This window comes from Mercenaria mercenaria, chromosome 10 (genome assembly GCF_021730395.1).
Source record: "Mercenaria mercenaria strain notata chromosome 10, MADL_Memer_1, whole genome shotgun sequence".
Taxonomy (NCBI): Eukaryota; Metazoa; Mollusca; class Bivalvia; order Venerida; family Veneridae; genus Mercenaria; species Mercenaria mercenaria.
The window spans coordinates 33689514-33711646 of NC_069370.1; the positions used below are offsets into that span (position 1 = coordinate 33689514).

At 36.7% G+C, this 22133-nt stretch overlaps 1 protein-coding gene across 7 annotated transcripts in view; it reads left to right on the top strand.

Annotated features, from left to right (window-relative positions):
* Positions 1–22133, top strand: part of LOC123559437 (arylsulfatase B-like) — a 47996-nt gene that overhangs the window by 9211 nt on the left and 16652 nt on the right. For 2 of the 7 annotated variants that reach the window (XM_053552673.1, XM_053552679.1), the window contains exons 4-8: positions 2449–2561; positions 9396–9509; positions 10804–10920; positions 14481–14607; positions 20470–20623. In XM_053552673.1, coding sequence (XP_053408648.1) covers positions 2449–2561; positions 9396–9509; positions 10804–10920; positions 14481–14607; positions 20470–20623 — 625 coding nt within the window. Of the gene's footprint in view, positions 1–2448; positions 2562–4752; positions 4866–8939; positions 9051–9395; positions 9510–10803; positions 10921–14480; positions 14608–20469; positions 20624–22133 lie in introns of all 7 variants that reach the window. The other 5 variants (XM_053552675.1, XM_053552676.1, XM_053552674.1 and 2 more) reach the window with 5 other exon arrangements.

Consider the following 22133-nt stretch of genomic DNA (forward strand, 5'->3'; position numbering starts at 1 on the left):
CTGAGGATAAGCCGTTGCACGGAAATTGCAGATTGCTGTTACAGGTCAATTACCATGATAGTAAGAATTTCTGTTTAATATGTTGCCCAAAATCATAGACTGTGTTCGTTTGCATGTACATGTATATATACATGAGTCAGCACAACAAACACCCTGCTTAAAATTTGCGGAAATTTTAATTTTCCCAGTTTCTAAATTTTAGGGGTTTATAATACAGGCCAATTTGTAATGAGTTTTTTAGCAGAGATATTTCGAAACTTCAAGAAACAAAGTATTAGATTTTTTTAAAGAACAAGTGCATATTTCTCGATGCAGAGCTAATAATAATTTCATTTTATACTCATTTGCACTTTGTAAATAGAAAAAAAATATGTTCTTAAGCCACAGTAAAATTGAAAATATTGAAGTAAGTGAACTTTTTAATGCAAAAACACAAAATGACATCACAGTGACACAATGAAAATTACATGTCAGTTTGGAAAATGTTTGATGTTTAAGGTTGCATTGTAACTTAACACAGGTTTAAAATTATAATCTGATGTAATAATATGAAATATAGAGTCGGTATTGAAAATTTCTTATTGCATGACAGTAACCGACAGCACAGCCCGAAACTACTTTAACTATATATATAATGATATAGATAAAGAACAACATACAATAGTTTTGCTCTGAGCCAACAGTATATATTTAATTAATCCCCCGCCGTGGCGGAGGGATCATAGGAATGGTCTGTGTTCGTCCGTCTTTCCGTCCGTCCGTCCTTCCGTCCGTAACAAAATCGTGTCTGGTCCATATCTCCTAAACCCCTTGAAGGATTTTCATGAAACTTGGGTCAAATGATCACCTCAGCAAGACGATGTGCAGAACCCATGGGTCAGCCTTGTCGGCTCAAGGTCAAGGTCACAACTCAAGGTCAAAGGTTTGAGCTTTCCATTTTGTGTCCGCTCTATATCTCCTAAACCCCTTGAAGGAATTTTCAATGTAAATGATCATCATTGGGTAAAATGAGTATCAGCCTCATCAGGTATGGTCAAGTTTGGTTTGGCATGAACCCATTGATGTCCAGTCATGAGTCACAGCGTCAAGGTCAAGGTCACAACTTAGGGTCAAAGGTTTGAGCCTTCCATTTCGTGTCCGCTCTATATCTCCTGAACCCCTTGAAGGAATTTTATAAAACTTGGGTAAAATGATTATCTCATCAAGACGATGTGCAGAACCCATGGGTCAGCCTTGTCGGCTCAAGGTCAAGGTCACAACTTAGGGTCAAAGGTTTGAGCCTTCCATTTTGTGTCTGCTCTATATCTCCTAAACCCCTTGAAGGAGTTTTATCAAACTTGGGTAAAATGATCACCTCATCTAGACGATGTGCAGAACCCATGAGTCAGTCATGCCGGCTCAAGGTCAAGGTCACAACTTAGGGTCAAAGGTTTGAGCCTTCCATTTCGTGTCCGCTCTATATCTCCTGAACCCCTTGAAGGAATTTTATAAAACTTGGGTAAAATGATTACCTCATCAAAACCATGTGCAGAAATTATGAGTCAACCATGCCAGCTCAAGGTCAAGGTCACAACTAAGGGTCGAAGGATTGAGCCTTCCATTTTGTGTCCACTCTGTATCTCCTAAACCCCTTGAAGGATTTTCATCAAACTTGGGTCAAATGATCACCTCATCAAGAACTCATGAGTCAGCCATGTCAACTCAAGGTCAAGGTCACAACTGAAAGTCAAAGGTTTCAGCTCTGTATCTCCTAATGATTTTCATGAAACTTGGGTCAAATGATCACCTCATCAAGACGTTGTGCAGAATTCATGAATCAGCCATGTCAGTTCAAGGTCAAGGTCACAGCTAAAATCAAAGGTTTACTTTCACTATCCATAGCAGTGGCGTGGGATTTAGCTGTCTGTCAGACTGCCTTGTTTATATATATATCATCTTCAATATATATCATATCTTGCACCAAATGATTGCCTTCGTCTCACCTTTACTGTCAAACCTGAATAATTATTGTAAATCAAAAACCTTGGAAAAATAATAATTTGGCTTTTTTACGATGAAGTGAAAGATCAGCATTTTTCTTTTTCCAATAATCTACAAAGAGAGAGAAATACTTCTTGTTATGAGCAACTGTCTTTTTAACAAAAACCTCCTTTCACTTCCTATAAGAGGTCTTTGTAGACAGGTTTGGATGTACTGTAAAACCATTTAATTTTGTGGTATGAAATTTCGTGGTTTTGGTCGAAATGGCAATTTCGTGAGGATATGAATTCCTGGATTTCAACTTTCGAACATAAATTAAATTTGAATTTTACTTGTTCATTGGGATTAAATTTTGTGGATTGACTCAACCACGAAATCAATGAAAAAAAATTAGTTCCCCACAAATATTAATGATTTCACAGTATATCGTATTTTAGTTTTTACTGTATTTATCTTTTATGTTGAAAGGTCTGCAGCATGGTGTAATAACAGCCCCGGCCCCATGGGGCTTACCCTTAAACCACACTACAATGGCCCAGCACATGAAATATCTCGGATATGCTACGCATATTGTCGGAAAGGTACAACATTGTATTATAATAGAGGGTGTAACTGTACTGTTGTGTCACTGTGTGCTTCCTGTATTCTACAACCTTTGAAACATTCTCTCTGCACTGCACTAACTCTTTCTATTGTAAGTACAGCATATTGTTCTGTGTTTTTATCACCGGTTTCCTGAACAAATTTGAAAACAGAATTGATCTGTCTTAGTAAAGTAAAGCTGGATATGTCATTAAATGGTGGGCACGATTCATACAACACTGGACTATCAGGATCATGTGATCAGTACACTGAAATGAGCTGTGATGTTTCAGTTGGGCTATTTGGCATGTCATGCATGTGTACTGGATTGCTGGTGGCAAGTGAGTCTGCCTTTGCGACCAGTGCAGACTAGTGATTTCTCGATTGTCGCCGACAATCAAATAATCGTCCTTAATTTTTCCAGGTTGGCGACAATCGATTGTGTGCGAGACAATCGATTGTCGGGTAATAATAGATCTAATTTTCCATGTATTAATTTACTTAACCTCATAATAAGGCTACACATATTCAGGACCCGATTCCGATGGCGGGAGTTGTTCCGCCATTTTACGAAAATTTTTGGTCAAGGAAGAGCACTCGTTTGCATTTAAATACCGGGAACTTAGATAATTTTCTGTTCCTGTAAGTTCAGATAGTATGTGAAGCAATTGTTTACCAACAAAAATGTGAAAAAATCGAGGGGAAATATAATTACATTTTTGTTTAAATGAATTTGTCACACATCACAAAAGATAGAATCAACAATTTGAATGATCGTAAGATGATATTATTCTGTCAACTGCGTATATGTTACAGTCGTGAATTTATTACAATCAAAATTTCTCAAACAATTATACAAACATTTATTAATTTCAGTTTCAATCTTTTTTCACTGCATAATCTTTTTAATCTGCCCAGAGGATAAAAGTACACTGATATTTCACAAGTCAAATAAACATGTCAAAAATATTACACAAACAAAATTTTCTTACCCAAAAATTTTATAAAAGTTTAAACATCCTATTAATCCAATAACCAAAACTGGCGAAAGAGATTCATAAGATTCGTAATGTTTGCAATACACAGTGTTACATCACACCAGATGTAACCACTTCTACCCTTAAACTTCAAACAGTGTACCGCTTTGATCTTTGACATGAATGGACTGCTGATGTGATGCACTATTCTTTTGATATCTCTGTAAGTCACTCGTGGTGTGATTTAAAAAAAAAAAAAGTGGACTCGTTGGTTTTTACAGGCAGAAATATAATTCCTGATATATGTGCCAACAGCTAGTGTGTGTTCTTTTTTTTGTTGCTGTTGTTTATTTTACTAAATATTTTTGTTTTTTGTTTGTGTACAAACAGTTTGGAGGAAATAGAAAAATAGGTGTATGAAATAAAGATCACAAATCACTATTTTTGTTTTGGAAAAATCTCCTCTTCAAGATTTTTCTTCTTCTTTTTTTTTTAGATATTTTGCTGATTTTGGCTTTTTTTCAAGTGGAAAAAGCTCTAAAACAAGAATGGTGACCAGTGTATTTCATTTCATATTTTCATTTTAATTATTATCAGGAGTTAATAAGATCAATATACCAAGTCTGAATAAAAATGTTAGTTGAAATGTGTAAAAATACAAATATACAGACAGATATTGATTCTTGTTGTTTTGAATGTTATTCATGTCATTACATGTACATTTTGTATACATTTCCAACTGAAATAAATTAAAGAACAATATATTGGCATTACTGTTCTGGAGTGTAGACGGTGGTGAAACCAATTAACATGAGTGTTTCGATTAATAATCAGACGATTGTATCCTTCCGATTCGATTTGATAATCGATAGCACTTTGGGTCCGATTATGAAACACTAGTGCAGACCAAAATCATAGTCTGCACTGTTCATTATTCAGTCGGTAATTTTTCAATGAACACTCCTTTGAAAAACAAATGATTCTGCCCAAATTGAATGATGAACCAGTCCATTTTAGAAATTTAGCAGGCCAAAGGTTAATAACATAAATGTTATTTTACATAATGTCATGTTGTCATACATCTGAAGACATTACTCCATTAAAATCTGTAGAAAACTATATATAACTCAATCTTTCTGGGCTGTCTTAATTCCCTTCTAGGACTAACATTCTTTTGTAGGACTAACACATTTGAAATGATTATATTCTTTAGGCTTACAACATTATGTGATATCAGCACCTGAACCATGGGGTTTGCCTTTGAACCATACAACCATGGCACAGCATCTCAAACATCTTGGATATGCAACTCATATTGTTGGAAAGGTACATACTTCTCCATACCAGTATCCATAACACAGAGGCAGTTATTATATTCAGTAGTTTGTTTTTACAGCCCAGGTGTCAAAGACATTGAGGTATATAGTGTCAGAACTGTCTGTCTATATGATCAACTGTATGCTAAACTCCTGCAGTTCCCATCCAACTGAAATGAAACCTTGTGTCAATCATGAATATGAAGCAGGCTTGCTAATTTCACCCCCTTTTGACCCCTGGCTCCCCGTACACACAGTAAAACAAATGATGCTTTTAGCTCATCTGATTTTTTGAGAGAAAAAAAAGATGTTATTGTCCTCACTTGATTCGCGTCGGCGTTGCCTGGTTAAGTTTTATGTTTAGATCAGCTTTTCTCCTAAACTGTCAAAGCTATTGCTTTAAAACTTGCGCCACATGTTCACCGTCAATAGCTGACACTTTACAGCATGAAACATAACTCCATCCTGCTTTTTGCAAGAGTTATGGCCTTCTTGCACTTAGAAAGTATCAGATTTCTTGGTTAAGTTTTATTTTTAGGTCAACTTTTCTCGTAAACTATCAAAACTATTGCTTTAAAACTTGCAACTCTTGTTCACCATCAAAAGCTGACTCTGTACGGCAAGAAACATAACTCCATCCTGCTTTTTGCAAGAATTATGGCCCCATTTGGACTTAGACAATCAGATTTCTTGGTTAAGTTTTGTGTTTAGGTCAGCTGTTCTCCTAAACTATGAAAGCTATTGCTTTAAAACTTGCAACACTTATTCACCATCAAAAGCTGACTCTGTACAGCAAGAAACATAACTCCATCCTGCATTTTTGCAAGAACTATGGCCCCTTTTGGACTTAGAAAATATCAGATTTCTTGGTTAAGTGTTGCGTTTAGGTCAACTTTTCTCCTTAACGGTCAAAGCTATTGCTAAAATCGGATGAGTGTCTGCACTCGCAAGGCGGTGCTCTTGTTTAGCTCACCTGTCATGTGACACCTGTCACAAGGTGAGCTTTTGTGATTGCCCTTCATCCGTCCATCGGTCGCCCATTCACAATTTCTTGTGAACACGCCCCATGTGGGTCTGGGACAATCTGTGTATGAAAAGAATTGGAACCACTGCCTTACCTTTGCATGATCGTAAGAGGCGACTAATAGGGTCTTAACACTTGGTTTTGCAGTAACTCTGTGATTCCAGCAGGTATGCAAATTTTGATTCCATACCTCATGTTTTTATTTCGATATAAATGAGATGTGGAACCAAAATTTATAGTCCTGTTTGGCACCATATAACCTATACTGTGTTGGTGCGCCGTAAAACCCAAATAAATAAATAAATTCTTGTGAAAACGATAGAGACCACATTTTGCAATTGATTTAAATCAAACTTGCACACAACTTGTATTGACATAATATCTCAGTTCCTTTCGAAAACTGGCCGTTCCAGTTATGGCCCCTTAAAGGGCCAAAGTTTGCTATTTTAGCTTGTGAAGAAGATAGAGACCACATTTTGCAATCAGTTTTTATCAGACTGGCACACAACTTGTAATTGCATGATATCCCGGATCCTTTCGAAAACTGGCCAGATCCCATCGTGGGTTCAAGAGTTATGGCCCCTTAAAGGGCCAAAATTTGCTATTTTGGCTTTTGCATCCATATAGAGACTTCATTTATGGTTTGATTTGATGCAAACTTGCAAAATATCTTAAACAACAATAGATCTCGAATTCATTGATGAATCCATCAGATCCAATCATAGGTTCTGGAATTACGGCCCCTGATTGACCCCTGAAAGAGCCAAACTTTGTTAATAGTTTGTAAAGTACAGATTTTATTGAATTCCTGAAACTTTGAACTGTGGTAATTTCAGCTGCAGATTTGTGTATGGATAATAGACTTTAAAAGGGCAAAGGCTTGCTTGTAACTTTAATTAGGGCTCTCAAATTTTCATTTTCTTTCATTTATATTGTTTACATTTTTTCTTTGTTGTGTATTTTTAAACTTTATATTTCTCCCAAAGGGGGCATTGGGATTAGCTTCTGTTCTAAAACTGCATCCCAACAAATGCTCTTTATGAGCAGAGTCTGATAAAATGCATATAACAGCCATATATGCAGTGTGACATATAGAAAGAAAATGGCCAGTTGAAAATATATACATACTTGCAAAAAAGCCCTATGGTTCAGGTGTGTTGATACTAAACTTGAGTAGTATTTTTAAGCAAAGTTACAAAAGCAAAACTGTCAGTTATTTAGGTTACCAAGACAGAAAATATGTTACTAGGCAACTTCTCAAATTTCAAGAGCCAGTGTTACACATGATGGCTTATAATTTGTGTTCTTGTGAGGACGTTTTCAGTAAATTGTATTTTATGGTTTTTAGATTCTCATACTGTTATATGATGTTCCAACAAATTGGTGACAAGTCTATAAACCACCTTTAACATTAAAATGTCATGAGTTTTCACTCATTGTCTAATGCTGTTTTTTGATCCCCTGCCACAAGTGATGGGGGAGTTATAGGAATGGTCTCCATCCGTCCTTCCGTCTGTCCGTAACACTTTTATGTCCGCTCCATATTTCCTAAACCCCTTGAAAGATTTTCATGAAACTTGGGTCAAAATGATCACCTCATCAACACGATGTGCAGAACCCATGAGTCAGCCTTGTCGACTCGAGGTCAAGGTCACGACTTAGGGTGAAAGGTTTGAGCCTTCTATTTTGTGTCCGCTCTATATCTCCTAAACCCCTAGAAGGATTCTATCAAACTTGGGTCAAATGATCACCTCATCAAGGCGATGTGCAGAACTTATGTGTCAGCCATGCCGACTCAAGGTCAAGGTCACAGCTCAAGGTCAAAGGTTTTAGCCTTCCATTTCGTATCCGCTCTCTATCTCCTAAACCCCTTGCAAGAAGTCTATAAACCACCTTTAAAATTAAAATGTCATCAGTTTTCACTCATTGTCTAATGCTGTTTTTTAATCCCCTGCCACAAGTGATGGGGGAGTTATAGGAATGGTCTCCGTCCGTCCTTCCGTCTGTCCGTAACACTTTCGTGTCCGCTCCATATTTCCTAAACCCCTTGAAGGATTTTCATGAAACTTGGGTCAAATGATCACCTCATCAAGACGATGTGCAGAACCTATGAGTCAGCCATGCCAGCTCAAGGTCAAGGTCACGACTTAGGGTGAAAGGTTTGAGCCTTCTATTTTGTGTCCGCTCTATATCTCCTAAACCCCTTGAAGGATTCTATCAAACTTGGGTCAGATGATCACCTCATCAAGGCGATGTGCAGAACTTATGAGTCAGCCATGCCGACTCAAGGTCAAGGTCACAACTCAAGGTCAAAGGTTTTAGCCTTCCATTTCGTATCCGCTCTCTATCTCCTAAACCCCTTGCAGGAATTTTATAAATATTGGGTCAAATGATCACGTCACCAAAACGATGTGCAGAACTTATGAGTCAGCCATGCCAGCTCAAGGTCACATCTTAGGGTCAAAGGTTTGAGCCTTCCATTTTGTGTTCACTCTGTATCTCCTAAACCCCTTGAAGGATTTTCATCAAATTTGGGTCAAATGATCACCTCATCAAGAACTCATGAGTCAGCCATGTCAGCTCAAGGTCAAGGTCACAACTCAAGGTCAAAGGTTAGAGCTCTGTATCTCCTAAACCCCTTGAAGGATTTTCATGAAACTTGGGTCAAATGATCACCTCATCAAGACGTTTTGCAGAATTCATGAGTCAGCCATGTCAGTTCAAGGTCAAGGTCACAGCTAAAGGTCAAGGGTTTACCCTTTCATTATTCATAGCAGTGGTGGGGGATTTAGCTGTCTTTCAGACTGCCTTGTTTGTGTGGAATTGGGAGTATTATTTTGCTGATACGGAACTTTTCTCTCTATCTTTGTCAGACAAGTTTTCAACCTCTTATCTATGGACAAAATTTCTAAAAATCCCTGTCTGAGCTTACTTTAAAAGTGCATGGATTCATTTATTTCTTTTGTTCGTACTGGACACATCTGTGATATTATATCTGCTTTCTTTCACATCGTCTAAATATTACAATGTATGGATTTTTATAACATTTTTTAACAACAGTGGCATCTTGGTTTCTTCCGCAAGGAATACCTGCCAACAAGTAGAGGGTTTGACTCCCACTATGGCTACTGGGGTGGTAAAGAGGACTATTTTAATCATCTTGAATTCGATGTAAGTTTTTCAGATTAAACATTGAAGGATATCTCTTTTTTTTTGAGAGTTTCAATTGTTTTTGTACTCTTAGAACCATTAATCCATGAAATATTTTTAGAATAATTTGAAATGAAGTTACAAAAGGTCTTATATTACTAAAAAAAATTGAATGGTAAGAAAGCCAAGGTGCCACTGTAAATTTTCAATGGAAATTTTTAATACAAAATTTCATGTATGAAAGAAAATATCTGAAAGCATGTCGATTTTTAGAGATTTTTTAAGAAGTGTTACTTTTGGTATAGTCCTTAAGAAGAAAGGCAGAAATTCTCTATTTTATCATGTGAAATTGTTTTTATAATACAGTGGCACCTAGGTTTCTTTAAGGAAGAATATATACCAACAAGTCGAGGGTTTGACACCCATTTTGGCTACTGGACAGGCAAGGAGGACTACTATAATCATTATGAAATTACAGGAGTGAGTAGATTTTGTACCATATGCTTTTCATTCCCATAGACCCCTCTGGTAGCTAGCTGCTTATTACAGCACAATACTATGAATTGAGTCTGCCTGCTTAGTTCAGTAAGTAAGCACAGATCTACAGATCGTGGGAACATTAGTTCGATCCTCAGGCGGGGTGTATGTTCTCCATAACAATTTGATAGGGACATTGTGTCTGAAATCATTCGTCCTCCACCTCTGATCCACCTCTGATTCAAGTGGGGAAGTTGGCAGTTACGTACTTGCGGAGAACAAGTTTGTACAGGTACAGAATCCAGGAACACTGGTTACATTAACTGCCTTGCCGTTATATAACTGAAATACTGTTGAAAACTGACATTGAACCCAAAACAAACAAATACTATGAATTAAGAAGTTTAGAGGTCGGTCCCAAGTAGACTGGTATGTTCCTAGCCACAGTGGACAGTGTGTCTACAGTACTGATTTATGTGGTGAAGTTGTCAGGTACTTGAAGAGAACAAGGCGGTACTGGTTAAGTAACCAGGAACACTGTTAGATCAACTGACTGCAGTCACATAAATGAAATACTGCTAAACCAAACTTATACCAGTGAGCTTCTATCCTGTAGGGAAAAGGTAGTAAATAGGGTGCAAACTCCCAGCAGCACTTACCTCCCCTGGTACTGCATTACTGAAAGGGGAGACCACCATGAAGGAGATCAGGTAAGGTGCTTACTGTTTGACAAAAAGTCACTTTTAAACATTGATTAATAAATAAATTGCATTTTACAAGCAGAAATTGTGAATCTCAGTGAGGGAGCTGGGGCAGCAGAGGTGCAGGTGGGTTAAACATTTCAATGTCAGACGTGTTAAACTATTTTAGGTCATAAATTGAATTAAAACTTTTTTTGCATTTCAAACTTTGCATGCCTTTGCATATTCACAATTTAGACATTAACAAATAAGTAAATAATTAATTAATTAATATATTATTAAATCTTCTTAAATAAGTGGAGGCCTCCATGGCTGAGTGGTTAAGGTCACTGACTTCAAATCACTTCCCCCCCTCATCGATGTGGATTCTTGCCTCAGTGCGTTGAATTCTTAATGTGAGGAGGCCATCCAGCTGGTTTACGGAAGGTCGGTGGTTCTACCCAGGTGCCCGCTCCTGATGAAATAGTGCACGGAGGGGCACCTAGGGTCTTCATCTACCATCAAAGCTGGAAAGTTGCCATATGACCTATAATTGTGTCGGTGTGACGTTAAACCCAACAAAATAAATAATAAATCAGTAATATACATTTTTGTAGGTTTACAGAGGACTAGATTTTCGACGTAATCTAAAAGTGGTCAATTATACAGCGTATTCTACAGAAGAGTATACAAAAGAGGCTGTTAATATCATCAGTACACATAATAAATCAAAGGTATAGTGAAAAAAACAAATAAAAATGAAAGTTTGGGGGGTATATTGGAGTGAGCTTGTTGGTCAGTTGGTCCGTTTGTTTTCATGGTTTCCGGACAATAACTTATGAAAGGTTTGACAGATTTAATTAATTTTTGGTACACAGAATTTTATGTAATGTCATAAAATACAGTCAAGTTTGACTGAGTTCTGTAGGTCAAAGTTCAAGGTTACAGTGACCTGGTAGTTAAACGGTTTCCAGATGATAACTTGAGAATGCTTGGGCCTAGGATCATAAATTTTGATACACAGGTTAAACATCATAAAATACAGATCAAGTTCGACTTTGATGTCAGTAGGTCAAAGGTTAAGGTCACAAAGACCCAGAACAGTTAAATGGTTTTCAGACAATAACTTGAGGATGCTTGGGCCTAGGATCATGAAAGTTGATAGGAAGGTTGGTCATGACCAGCAAATGACCCCTGTTGATTTTTAAGGTCAGTAGGTCAAAGGTTAAGGTCCAGTGACCTGGAACAGTTAAACCATTTCCAGATTAAACTTGAGAACGCTGGGCCTAGGATCAGTGTGACCCGGAACAGTTATTACTTCTTTGACAAGGCTGTTACAGTGTATTGTGGGGGTATAATTTGTAACTCCAATGACAGCTCTAATTTTGTTGTTTTTTTCCCACAGATTGCAAACAAATAAAAATACTTGTGGTAATTTAGAAAGAATTTATGTAACTGTTACTAAGATTTTCATGTGTCATGTGACAAATTTTACTGGGTGAGTCATCAGTGTGGTTAAAGTGAGTTGTATCGGTCGGTAGGTCGGTCGGTCTGTCGGTCGGTCGGAATGTAGACCTAACCGTTTCCGGATGATAACTCAAGAACGCTTGGGCCTAGGATCATGAAAGTTGATAGGGAGGTTGGTCACCACCAATAGATGACCCCTATTGATTTTGAGGTCAGTATGTGAAAGGTCAAGGTCACAGTGACCCTGAACAGTAAAACGGTTTCCGGATGATAACTCAAGAACACTTGGGCCTAGTATCATGAAAGTTGATAGGCAGGTTGGTAATGACCAGCAGATGACCCCTATTGATTTTGAGGTCTGTATGTCAAAGGTCAAGGTCACAGGGACCCTGAATAGTAAAACGGTTTCCGGATGATAACTCAAGAACACTTGGGCCTAGGATCATGAAAGTTGATAGGCAGGTTGGTAATGACCAGCAGATGACCCCTATTGATTTTGAGGTCAGTATGTTAAAGGTCAAGGTCACAGTGACCCTGAACAGTAAAACGGTTTCCGGATGATAACTCAAGAACACTTGGGGCTAGGATTATGAAAATTGATAGGGAGGTTGGTAATGACCAGCAGATGACCCCTATTGATTTTGAGATCAGTATATTAAAGGTCAAGGTCACAGTGACCCTGAACAGTAAAACAGTTTCCGGATGATAACTCAAGAACGCTTAGGCCTAGGGTCACGAAAGTTGATAGGCAGGTTGGTCATGACCAGCAGGTGACCCCTATTGATTTTGAGGTCAGTATGTCAAAGGTCAAGGTCACAGTGACCAGGAACAGTAAAATGGTTTCCAGGCAATAACTCAAGAATGCTTTGGCCTAGTGTCAGGAAAATTGATAGTTAGGTTGGCCATGACCAGCAGATGACCCCTATTGATTTTGAGGTCAGTATGTGAAAGGTCAAGGTCACAGTGACCCTGAACAGTAAAACGGTTTCCGGATAACTCAAGAACACTTGGGCCTAGAATCATGAAAATTGATAGGGAGGTTGGTAATGACCAGCAGATGACCCCTATTGATTTTGAGGTCTGTATGTCAAAGGTCAAGGTCACAGTGACCCTGAATAGTAAAACGGTTTCCGGATGATAACTCAAGAACACTTGGGCCTAGGATCATGAAAGTTGATAGGCAGGTTGGTAATGACCAGCAGATGACCCCTATTGATTTTGAGATCAGTATATTAAAGGTCAAGGTCACAGTGACCCTGAACAGTAAAACGGTTTCCGGATGATAACTCAAGAACGCTTAGGCCTAGGGTCACGAAAGTTGATAGGCAGGTTGGTCATGACCAGCAGGTGACCCCTATTGATTTTGAGGTCAGTATGTCAAAGGTCAAGGTCACAGTGACCAGGAACAGTAAAATGGTTTCCAGGCAATAACTCAGGAACGCTTTGGCCTAGTGTCAGTAGGTTAAATGTCAAGGTCAGATTAAACCAGAATGGTAGAACTTTTGTTTACAGTGAGCATATAATTTCTGTTGCTTGTGCAATTACTAAATGCATCAAGGGGGGCATTTCGTGTTCTACGAGCTCTTGTTTCTTTTGATCCTGTATATCCCTTAACAACTAGAACAAAAAAGAGAAGAAGAAAATATTTCAGACTAGCAAATGTTGTATGTTTGTAGTTCTAGGGATTATCGAAAAAAAGGAGTAAACCAATGTTAAATTTATAAGAAAGCTGAAAATTATTTTTGCATACATGTATAGTTCTGGCTGTTATAACACATGCACAAATACAACTATCATTATAACATTAAGGTATCCGATCAACAGATAAGCAAATTCTATTAAAATATATCAAATATTGATGCCTAGTAAGCTCATATAATTTTGGTATTATTTGAAAGTGTATTGTCTACTGAAAAAGAAAATATAAATTACATGACAAAGATATGTTATAGAATTTTTATATTTTTATTTTATAGCTTTCAGTGATCCAGTTACTAGTGTAAGATCATCATTTTGCAGTCAAGAAGGCATGACTGTTACAATAAGTGATTGATTTGTGCATATTATTATGGTTATCCTATTTACTAATTCTAGTTCAGCAGACTCAACTCTTTCCAAAAGAGTAATACCAAACAAAAACATGAGGTCACCAGGCATCTAAATGTTATCTATTTGTGGATTGAATACAAGTAGTGAGAGAAATAGCTGTTATCTTTCGTAGTTTAGAATGCAGCCCTGTCATTGGTCAGTTTTACAACTCGATGTTTACAACTATTCAAAAGTGGGGGCGGCTTTTGGACTGTTCTCTAAACTAAGGTTTTAATCTTTTGAGCAAGTTTTTTGTTCCACACTAAAAATTAGATTCCATATTTAAAGTGGCATTATGCGCATCTTACTGCACAAAGTGTGTTTCTGGTGACTGTTTCAGAAAAGCAATTTTAGGTTGCTGTGCATTTAAATGTGTTAAGTTAACAATCATAATGCAGCATAAGTATTTGAAGTTGATGCTTTAGAGATAAAGAAATCAGACTAATAAGATAACAGCTCTTTTCTTTAATCTTCTCTGCAGTGAAATCCCTTACCTATAGGTAGAGATTTCTGTAGTTGAAGGGAAGCAACTCATGCATGCAGTTTGTCTTTTCTTAAAATGACTGCCCCAGTCAAAATAAGAAAAGTCATATTTTAAAACTTATTGTTTCATACTGGTACCAGAAAGAGTTTGGTATATTGTGTTAAAAGCTATAATTTCCTCCACCCTATTTACACACACATCTACTTCAGCTGGATTTTACTTAATAAAATGCGCATATTTCCACTTCAATTGCAGCCATTGTTCCTGTATCTCGCCCATCAAGCTGTACATGCGGGTAATGGTAACGATCCACTTCAGGCTCCACAGGCGTATGTAGACAGGTTTCCATATATCATCAGCAAAAAGAGAAGGATATTTGCTGGTAGGTACTTCGACAGAACTTTGAAAAGGAACAAATTCGTTTTCAAATAGAGTTCAGTTTACCTTTTTCTCCCTGAGGTATGTATTACGATAGGTTTGTCTGCGTATTAGCAATTTATAGATTGGTTGGTCAAAGGTCAAGGTCACAGCAACTGTTTGTACAAAGACTGTTACCGCTCTCTTACCTACAATCTTCAAATTTGCTGGCATATTGCTCTTAGGTAGTGCATAATCACGTTATTTTTTATGTGACCAGGACTGTGTTGAGGTCAGTAGGTCAAAGATTAAGAGCATTTATCATAAGCCCCTTTTGAATTTTAGGTTTCTTAGTCAAAGGTCATGTGATGGTGCTGACCATCCAACCATCTGCATATTAATTATGGACAAATAAGCCCATCAACTAAATAGATTAGTATTCATCAGTACTTTTTCCATAGAAAATAGAAAGCCTACAGTTGCAACACTCCTGTTGGTCTTTATTTTTTCCGTAGATCAGTATTGATGAACACTAATATGTACCTAGGGACCACATAGTGTAGCTGATTTATACAAATCTGTCTTAATAAAATCTTGATCAGATCAAATACTGAGTCATCTTGATGAGAAGAAATAGTTCAGTATGGATTATATTGACTTGTTTCCCTTGTTTTATGACAGTTTTGTTTTCATGTATAGTAATTAGAATATTAAATAACTAAAATAAGTATCAAAGTATAACGTTCATTTTGATTGCCAGTTTATGTCCTTGGCTTTAGACTGTGTCTTTAAGGTTTGAGATTTAATTCATATGGAGAATAGTTAAAAAGCTGACTGTGAAGACCAGTCTCAAAATTTCAGCCTCTGATTGGTTCATCCTGAGATACATATTAAAATGGCCAATGGCAAGGTTGCATTACAAGACTGGTTTTCACACTCAAGTTTATTTTCTTGAAGCCAGGTGTCAAATATTTTCATGTGTAAAAGCCGATCAGCTAGTCTGTGGAAGGTTGTTGGTTCTACTCAAGTGCTGCTCTTCTTTTAAGATAATTTCTGAATGGATGGATAGATCTTCAGCTATTCAAGGTGGAGTAATGCCATAGGACCTTAGCTGACAAACTTATTTAAAAGTCAACAAAAAACGTCCTTGGCAAGCTGAATGTAACAAATATAGAGTATGAAAAAAGGGACCGCATTCCAAAGCTCGGACATGCACTTTTGCTGTGTAATAATCTAGCTGAATAAGATTTACAACAAAATTCGGTAGGTTCTTATTACCCTGCCTATGTTACATGTGTTTAATGTGTTAAGAGCAATTAACTTTGATCACTAGTACATCTGTACTGAGGATAAGTGCAATTTAATATTCAGAACATTATTACAAGAGTTATTGGGGAACATGACCTTGTCAGCAAATCATTCTTAATTCATTCATAATTTATTTCCATGAAATAATTTGAATATTTTATAATTCATGTATAAATTACAGTATAAGGAAAGAATCACTGCTGACTTTGCACCTCAATTAACATGTTATGAAACATGCATGTTAATTATTTTTAGCTCGACTATACAAAGTATATGGAGAGCTATCCTACTCACCCCGGCATCAGCGTCTTTCCGCGTCCCAACCTCGGTTAAAGTTTTTTCTTTCCTTTTTTTCTCCTTATCTCAGTAATTACTTGATGGATTTGCTTTAAACTTAAAATAGTTATTCCTCATCATCACCCACATCATCTGGCACAAGGGCCATAACTCTCACACCAATATTTTATGAATTATCCCCCTTTTTACTTAGAATTTCAGGTTAAAGTTTTGATGCACTTTCACTCTATCTCAGTTATTACTAAATGGATTTGATTCAAACTTAAACTAGTTGTTTCACCTTATCACCCACATCATATGACATAAGATGCATAACTCTTGCACCAATTTTTCATGAATTCTGCCCCCTTTTACTTAGAATTTAAGGTTAATTTTGATGCATTTTCACTATATCTTAGTTATTACTTAATGGATTTGATTCAAACTTGAAGTAGTTGTTCCACATCATCACCCACATCATATGACACAAGGTGCATAACTCTTGCGCCAATGTTTTGTGAATTATGCCCCCTCTTTGCTTAGAATTATACTTATTTAGAGTTTTTATACACTTTATCTCTCTTATTACTTTAGTGTACGAAATTCAGATTTGAATCCACTAGCCCGTTCGGGCGACCAGATAGGCAATTTTCAAAGCCCAACACCAATTTCACTAGCCCAAACTTGAACACCATAAAATATCTAATTTTTGCACCATAAAACATTTTGTTTTACTGACATCTGTGCATGTTTGAAGGGATAAAAAAGACCTATGTTTGCCATGTTTTCAAACAATTTTAACTCTGAATACTCTAGTCTGTATCATCATCGTAAGAGTCCCCATCATCGGACACATCACTCCACGAGTCAAATGAAATCTAACTTCAAAGTGAAATTCAGGTCGCCCGATTTTTAGGATCTGCACCTGCTAATTACCACTACTGGGACTATTGACAATATGCAAGATGTCAAAATGAGTACACACACACGCCGATAGCATAATTTAAGCTCCACCTACTTCAGGTACTTGTGAGATTTTCACGAGAAGTGTGAAAGCAAATCAAATTATCCATTACACCAGAGATGATTGTATTCAGCCAGATAGCACCGCGGTTACGTCTTTGACACTTTGCATTTGATTGTCAACATGTGCAAGTGCAAAAAAATGTTTCATAAAGAAATTGTTGATTAACCATGCAAATAATTGCAATTGTAGACACAATTATTTGGTATCCATGGTAAAAGAACAACATTGTAAAGTATTAACTATGTATAATTGACTTTCACCAATGAATTTATTTGAATATGTATTTCCTAGGTCAATAATTCAATAAATGTTCCTCAATCTGGATGATGCGTGATGCATTCTTGAAAATAAGCGTTTATAAATGGAGATCGTATCAAATCACGATGCCATATGCGTTTAATTAGCATGATTTTTAGCTCATCTGATTTTTTGAAAAAAAATGATGAGTTATTGTCATCACTTGAGCGGTTGTCGGCGTCGGCGTCGGCGTTGCCTGGTTAAGTTTTATGTTTAGGTCAGCTTTTCTCCTAAACTATCAAAGCTATTGCTTTGAAACTTGGAATACTTGTTCACCATCATAAGCTGACCCTGTATAGCAAGAAACATAACTCCATCTTGCTTTTTGCAAGATTTATGGCCCCTTTTGTACTTAGAAAATATCAGATTTCTTGGTTAAGTTTTATGTTTAGGTCAACTTTTCTCCTAAACTATCAAAGCTATTGCTTTGAAACTTGGAATACTTGTTCACCATCATAAGCAGACCCTGTACATCAAGAAACATAACTCCATCTTGCTTTTTGCAAGATTTATTGCCCCTTTTGGACTTAGAAAATCTGTTTTCTTGGTTAAGTTTTATGTTTAGGTCAGCTTTTATCCTAAACTATCAAAGCTATTGCTTTAAAACTTGCAACACTTGTTCACCATCATAAGTTGACCCTGTATAGCAAGAAACATAACTCCGTCCTGCTTTTTGCAAGATTTATGGCCCCTTTTGGACTTAGAAAATATCAGATTTCTTGGTTAAGTTTTATGTTTAGGTCAACTTTTTCTCATAAACTATCAAAGCTATTGCTTTGAAACTTGCAACACTTGTTCACCATCATAAGCTGACCCTGTACAGCAAGCAACATAACTCCATCCTGCTTTTTGCAATAATTATTGCCCCTTTTGGACTTAGAAAATCATTTTCTTGGTTGAGTATTATGTTTAAGTCAACTTTTCTCATAAACTATCAAATCTATTGCTTTAAAACTTGCAACAGTTTTTCACCATCATAAGTGGACACTGTACATCAAGAAACATAACTCTATCCTGCTTTTTGCAAGAATGATGGCCCTTTTTAGACTTAGAAAATCATGGGTAGGACAATATTTCTATTACAAAAAAAAAATCAGATGAGCGTCAGCACCCGCAAGGCGGTGCTCTTGTTTTAATCACATTAGGAAGAAACGGTAGCCTGGTCAGGCTTGTATCTGTGGAAAATCGGTAGCCCGAGCTGAAATTCAGTAGCCATGGGCTATCGGACTACCGCTAATTTCGAACGCTGTTACTTGATATTTTTGACACAGACTCAAACTATTGTGCAATGTCTTCATCCACCATTGGAGTCTTTAAACACTCCAGTGACAGCTGCAGCTTCCTCAGATGTGCCCAGTTTCACTATTCAGCATCGAAATAGTCAAGCGCCCTGTCTCCTGTGACAGCTCTTGTTTATTTCACCATTACCTATTAATAGTAACACATTTGTCCTATTGCTTGCTGCATTATTATCAAATTATCTACAGTAAGGGCCCTGATGTTAACACGGGAAGTTTAGCTTTGTAAACAGAAATGACATTATGTCCTTGGGGGATGGCATACCTATTTAATAATATCATCTGAAGCGTAACATGAGTTAATTTTGTAAAGGAACTTAATTCTAAGTACTACTGTGAAGACATTAATTTTTAGCTCGACTATACAAAGTACATGTAGAGCTGTTCTACTCGCCCGGGCATCCACATCTTTGTCGACACCTTGGTTTAAGATTTGATGCACTTCCACTTTATCTCTGTAATTACGTGGTGGAATTACTTCACACTTAAAGTGGTTATTCCTCATCATTTACCCACATCATTTGACACAAGAGTCACAACTCTCGCCCCAATATCTCGTAAATTGTCCCACTTTTTTATTTAGAATTTAAGGTTAAAGCTGTGATACACATTTTGCTCTATCTTAGTTATTACTGTTACTAAATGGATATATTCAAACTTAAGATAGCTGTTCAACAATATAAGCCACTTGATATGACAGACAAGATGTTGCATTACTCTTTCTGATATATTCCATGAATTATGTCCCTTTTATGCATAGTTAAGTTTTGATACACTTCCACTCTACCTTTGATATTACTAAATGCATTTGACTTAGACTTAACTATTGTCCAATATTGTCATCCATGCTGGAGTCCTTAAACACTCGAGTGATAGCTCACGCTTCCTCGATAGATGCTATCACACAAAAGTTGGCATACTAAACCTGTTTAATTTATGTTATAGGTAAACGTGTAATAAACAGGCATATACTGTAAAACCATTTAATTTCTTGGGCATGAAATTCGTGGTTTTGGTCAAAATGGCAATTTCTTGGGGATATAAATTTGTGGTTTTTATCTTTTGAACGTACATAATATGAATGGGAAATTTACTTGAGATTAAATTTCGTGGATTGACTCAACCACGAAATCCATGAAAATTAGTCCCCCAGGAATATTAATGATTTCACAGTACATGAGAGAGTGGTGTTTCTGATTGATAATAGCTATTATCATCTTCCAGGGCCATTATAACTGAAAAGCACCTCTATCCCATTCATTAACCTGTACTTATTATATTATTACTTCATAGGCACAGTCTTCTACTATGCTCTAACACTCTAAAATTTCATTCAGGTTAGTCTATGGACCATATTGGACCATCATGTCTGGAGTTCTTTTCATTAATTAGTTATCTATTAATTAATTAATCAAAAGAGGACATGTTTTTACCCTGTCTACATGCAAGCACCTTAAAGTTTATTTTTTCACTAAACCAAGTCATATTTGGATATAATATATAACTCCTTTAGGTTCTGGGTCAAGTTTGAATGTTGGCAAAATTTGATTATAGGCCAGTTATGGCTTGTAAGTCTTGATTTATGGCACCTTATTGCCCGTTCTACCACTAGGCTACCCAGGTGTTAAGAGTACACTGCTAGTACTGGTTTTCGATTTAGCACATAAACTTGTATTTCTAGGAATGGCTGCTGCATTGGATGATTCTGTTGGAGAAGTGGCAAGGGCATTGAGGAACAATGGTTTGATGGACAATACAATCATCGTGTTCTCAACTGACAATGGCGGACCAGCAAATGGCTATGATGGAAATGCAGCATGCAACTTCCCTCTGAGGTATTTAGATATATATGCATGTAGTCTGTGGAAGGTTGCTGGTTCTACTCCTAGGCTGATCTGCATCTGAAATGAGCACTCCTGCTTATATATAGAGAGAGAGAAAAGATCTATGAATCTTGGAGTCTGGAGTTTGATGCCTGGATGAGGTGTATGTTCTCCATGAAAATTGGTTAAAGACATTGTGTCTGAATCATTCGTTGTCCACCTCTAATTCATGTGGGGAAGTTGGCATTTACTTTGGAGAACAGGTTAATACTGGTATAGAATCCAAGAACACTGGTTAGGTTAACACTATGGTCACTTTTAGTATTTTTTGCAAGAAAATAAATTGATCTTTCAAAGATGTATTTGGAGAGGTTGTAAAATGTTCTTTGTGATTCTTTCTATATAATGCCAAAATCTGTATTTCCTCCAACTTAATTTCATGCTACACACCTGTGAATAAGCTGATTCTGAGCACTGCTAGAATAAGTTGCAGACATTACAAGTATATGCAAAACACTGCTGTAGAATAAAAAGCTTTAAATTCAGAAGTGTGATAAAACTGTAATAGGTATTTCGATTTTGAACTTGTTCAGTTATTTTATTGAAAAATATAAGTGCCCCTTTTGATAAAGTTCTTTCCAAATGTTGAAAAGTATCCCAAAAAAAGTGCAAACTAAGTATTTCAAAAATAGTTTCAGAAATGTGTCTTTCAAGGGTGGGCAAAATAAACATTCAACACATTTTATAAAAGGATATGTGCTCCAGATTTTTTTGGATGCAGGGTTCATACATTTGCCATTTTCCACATGTGTCTGTTCGTTGTATAGAGAGGCAATCCATAAACATACCAGTTTGTATAAAAAACCAGTCCATAGACATACATGTACCAGTGCATATGAAAAGCCAGTCCATAAAAAAACATACAAGTTCATATAAAGAGCCAATCCATAAACATACCATTGTGTATGAATAGCCAATCCATAATCATACCAGTATGTTTAAAGAGGTGTTTGAATAGCCAATCCATAATCATACCAGTATGTATAAAGAGGTGTTTGAATAGCCAATCCATAAACATATTAGTATGTGTAAAGAATTAATCCATAAACATACCAGTGTGTATGAATAGCCAATCCGTAAAAATACCAGTGTTGTATAGAGCCAGTCCATAAACATACCAGTGTGTATGAATAGCCAGTCCATAAACATACCAGTGTGTATGAATAGCCAGTCCATAAACATACCAGTATGTATAAAGAGTAAGTTCATAAACATACCAGTTTATATAAAGAACCAGTCCATAAACATATTAGTGAAATGAATAGCCAGTCCATAAACATACCAGTTTGTATAAAGAGCCAGTCCATAAACATGCCAGCATGTATAAAGAGTCAGTTCATAAACATACCAGTTTATATAAAGAGCCAGTCTATAAACATATTAGTGCATATGAATAGCCAGTCCATAAACATACCAGTTTGTGTATAAAGAGCCAGTCCATAAGCATACCATTAAGTGTTAA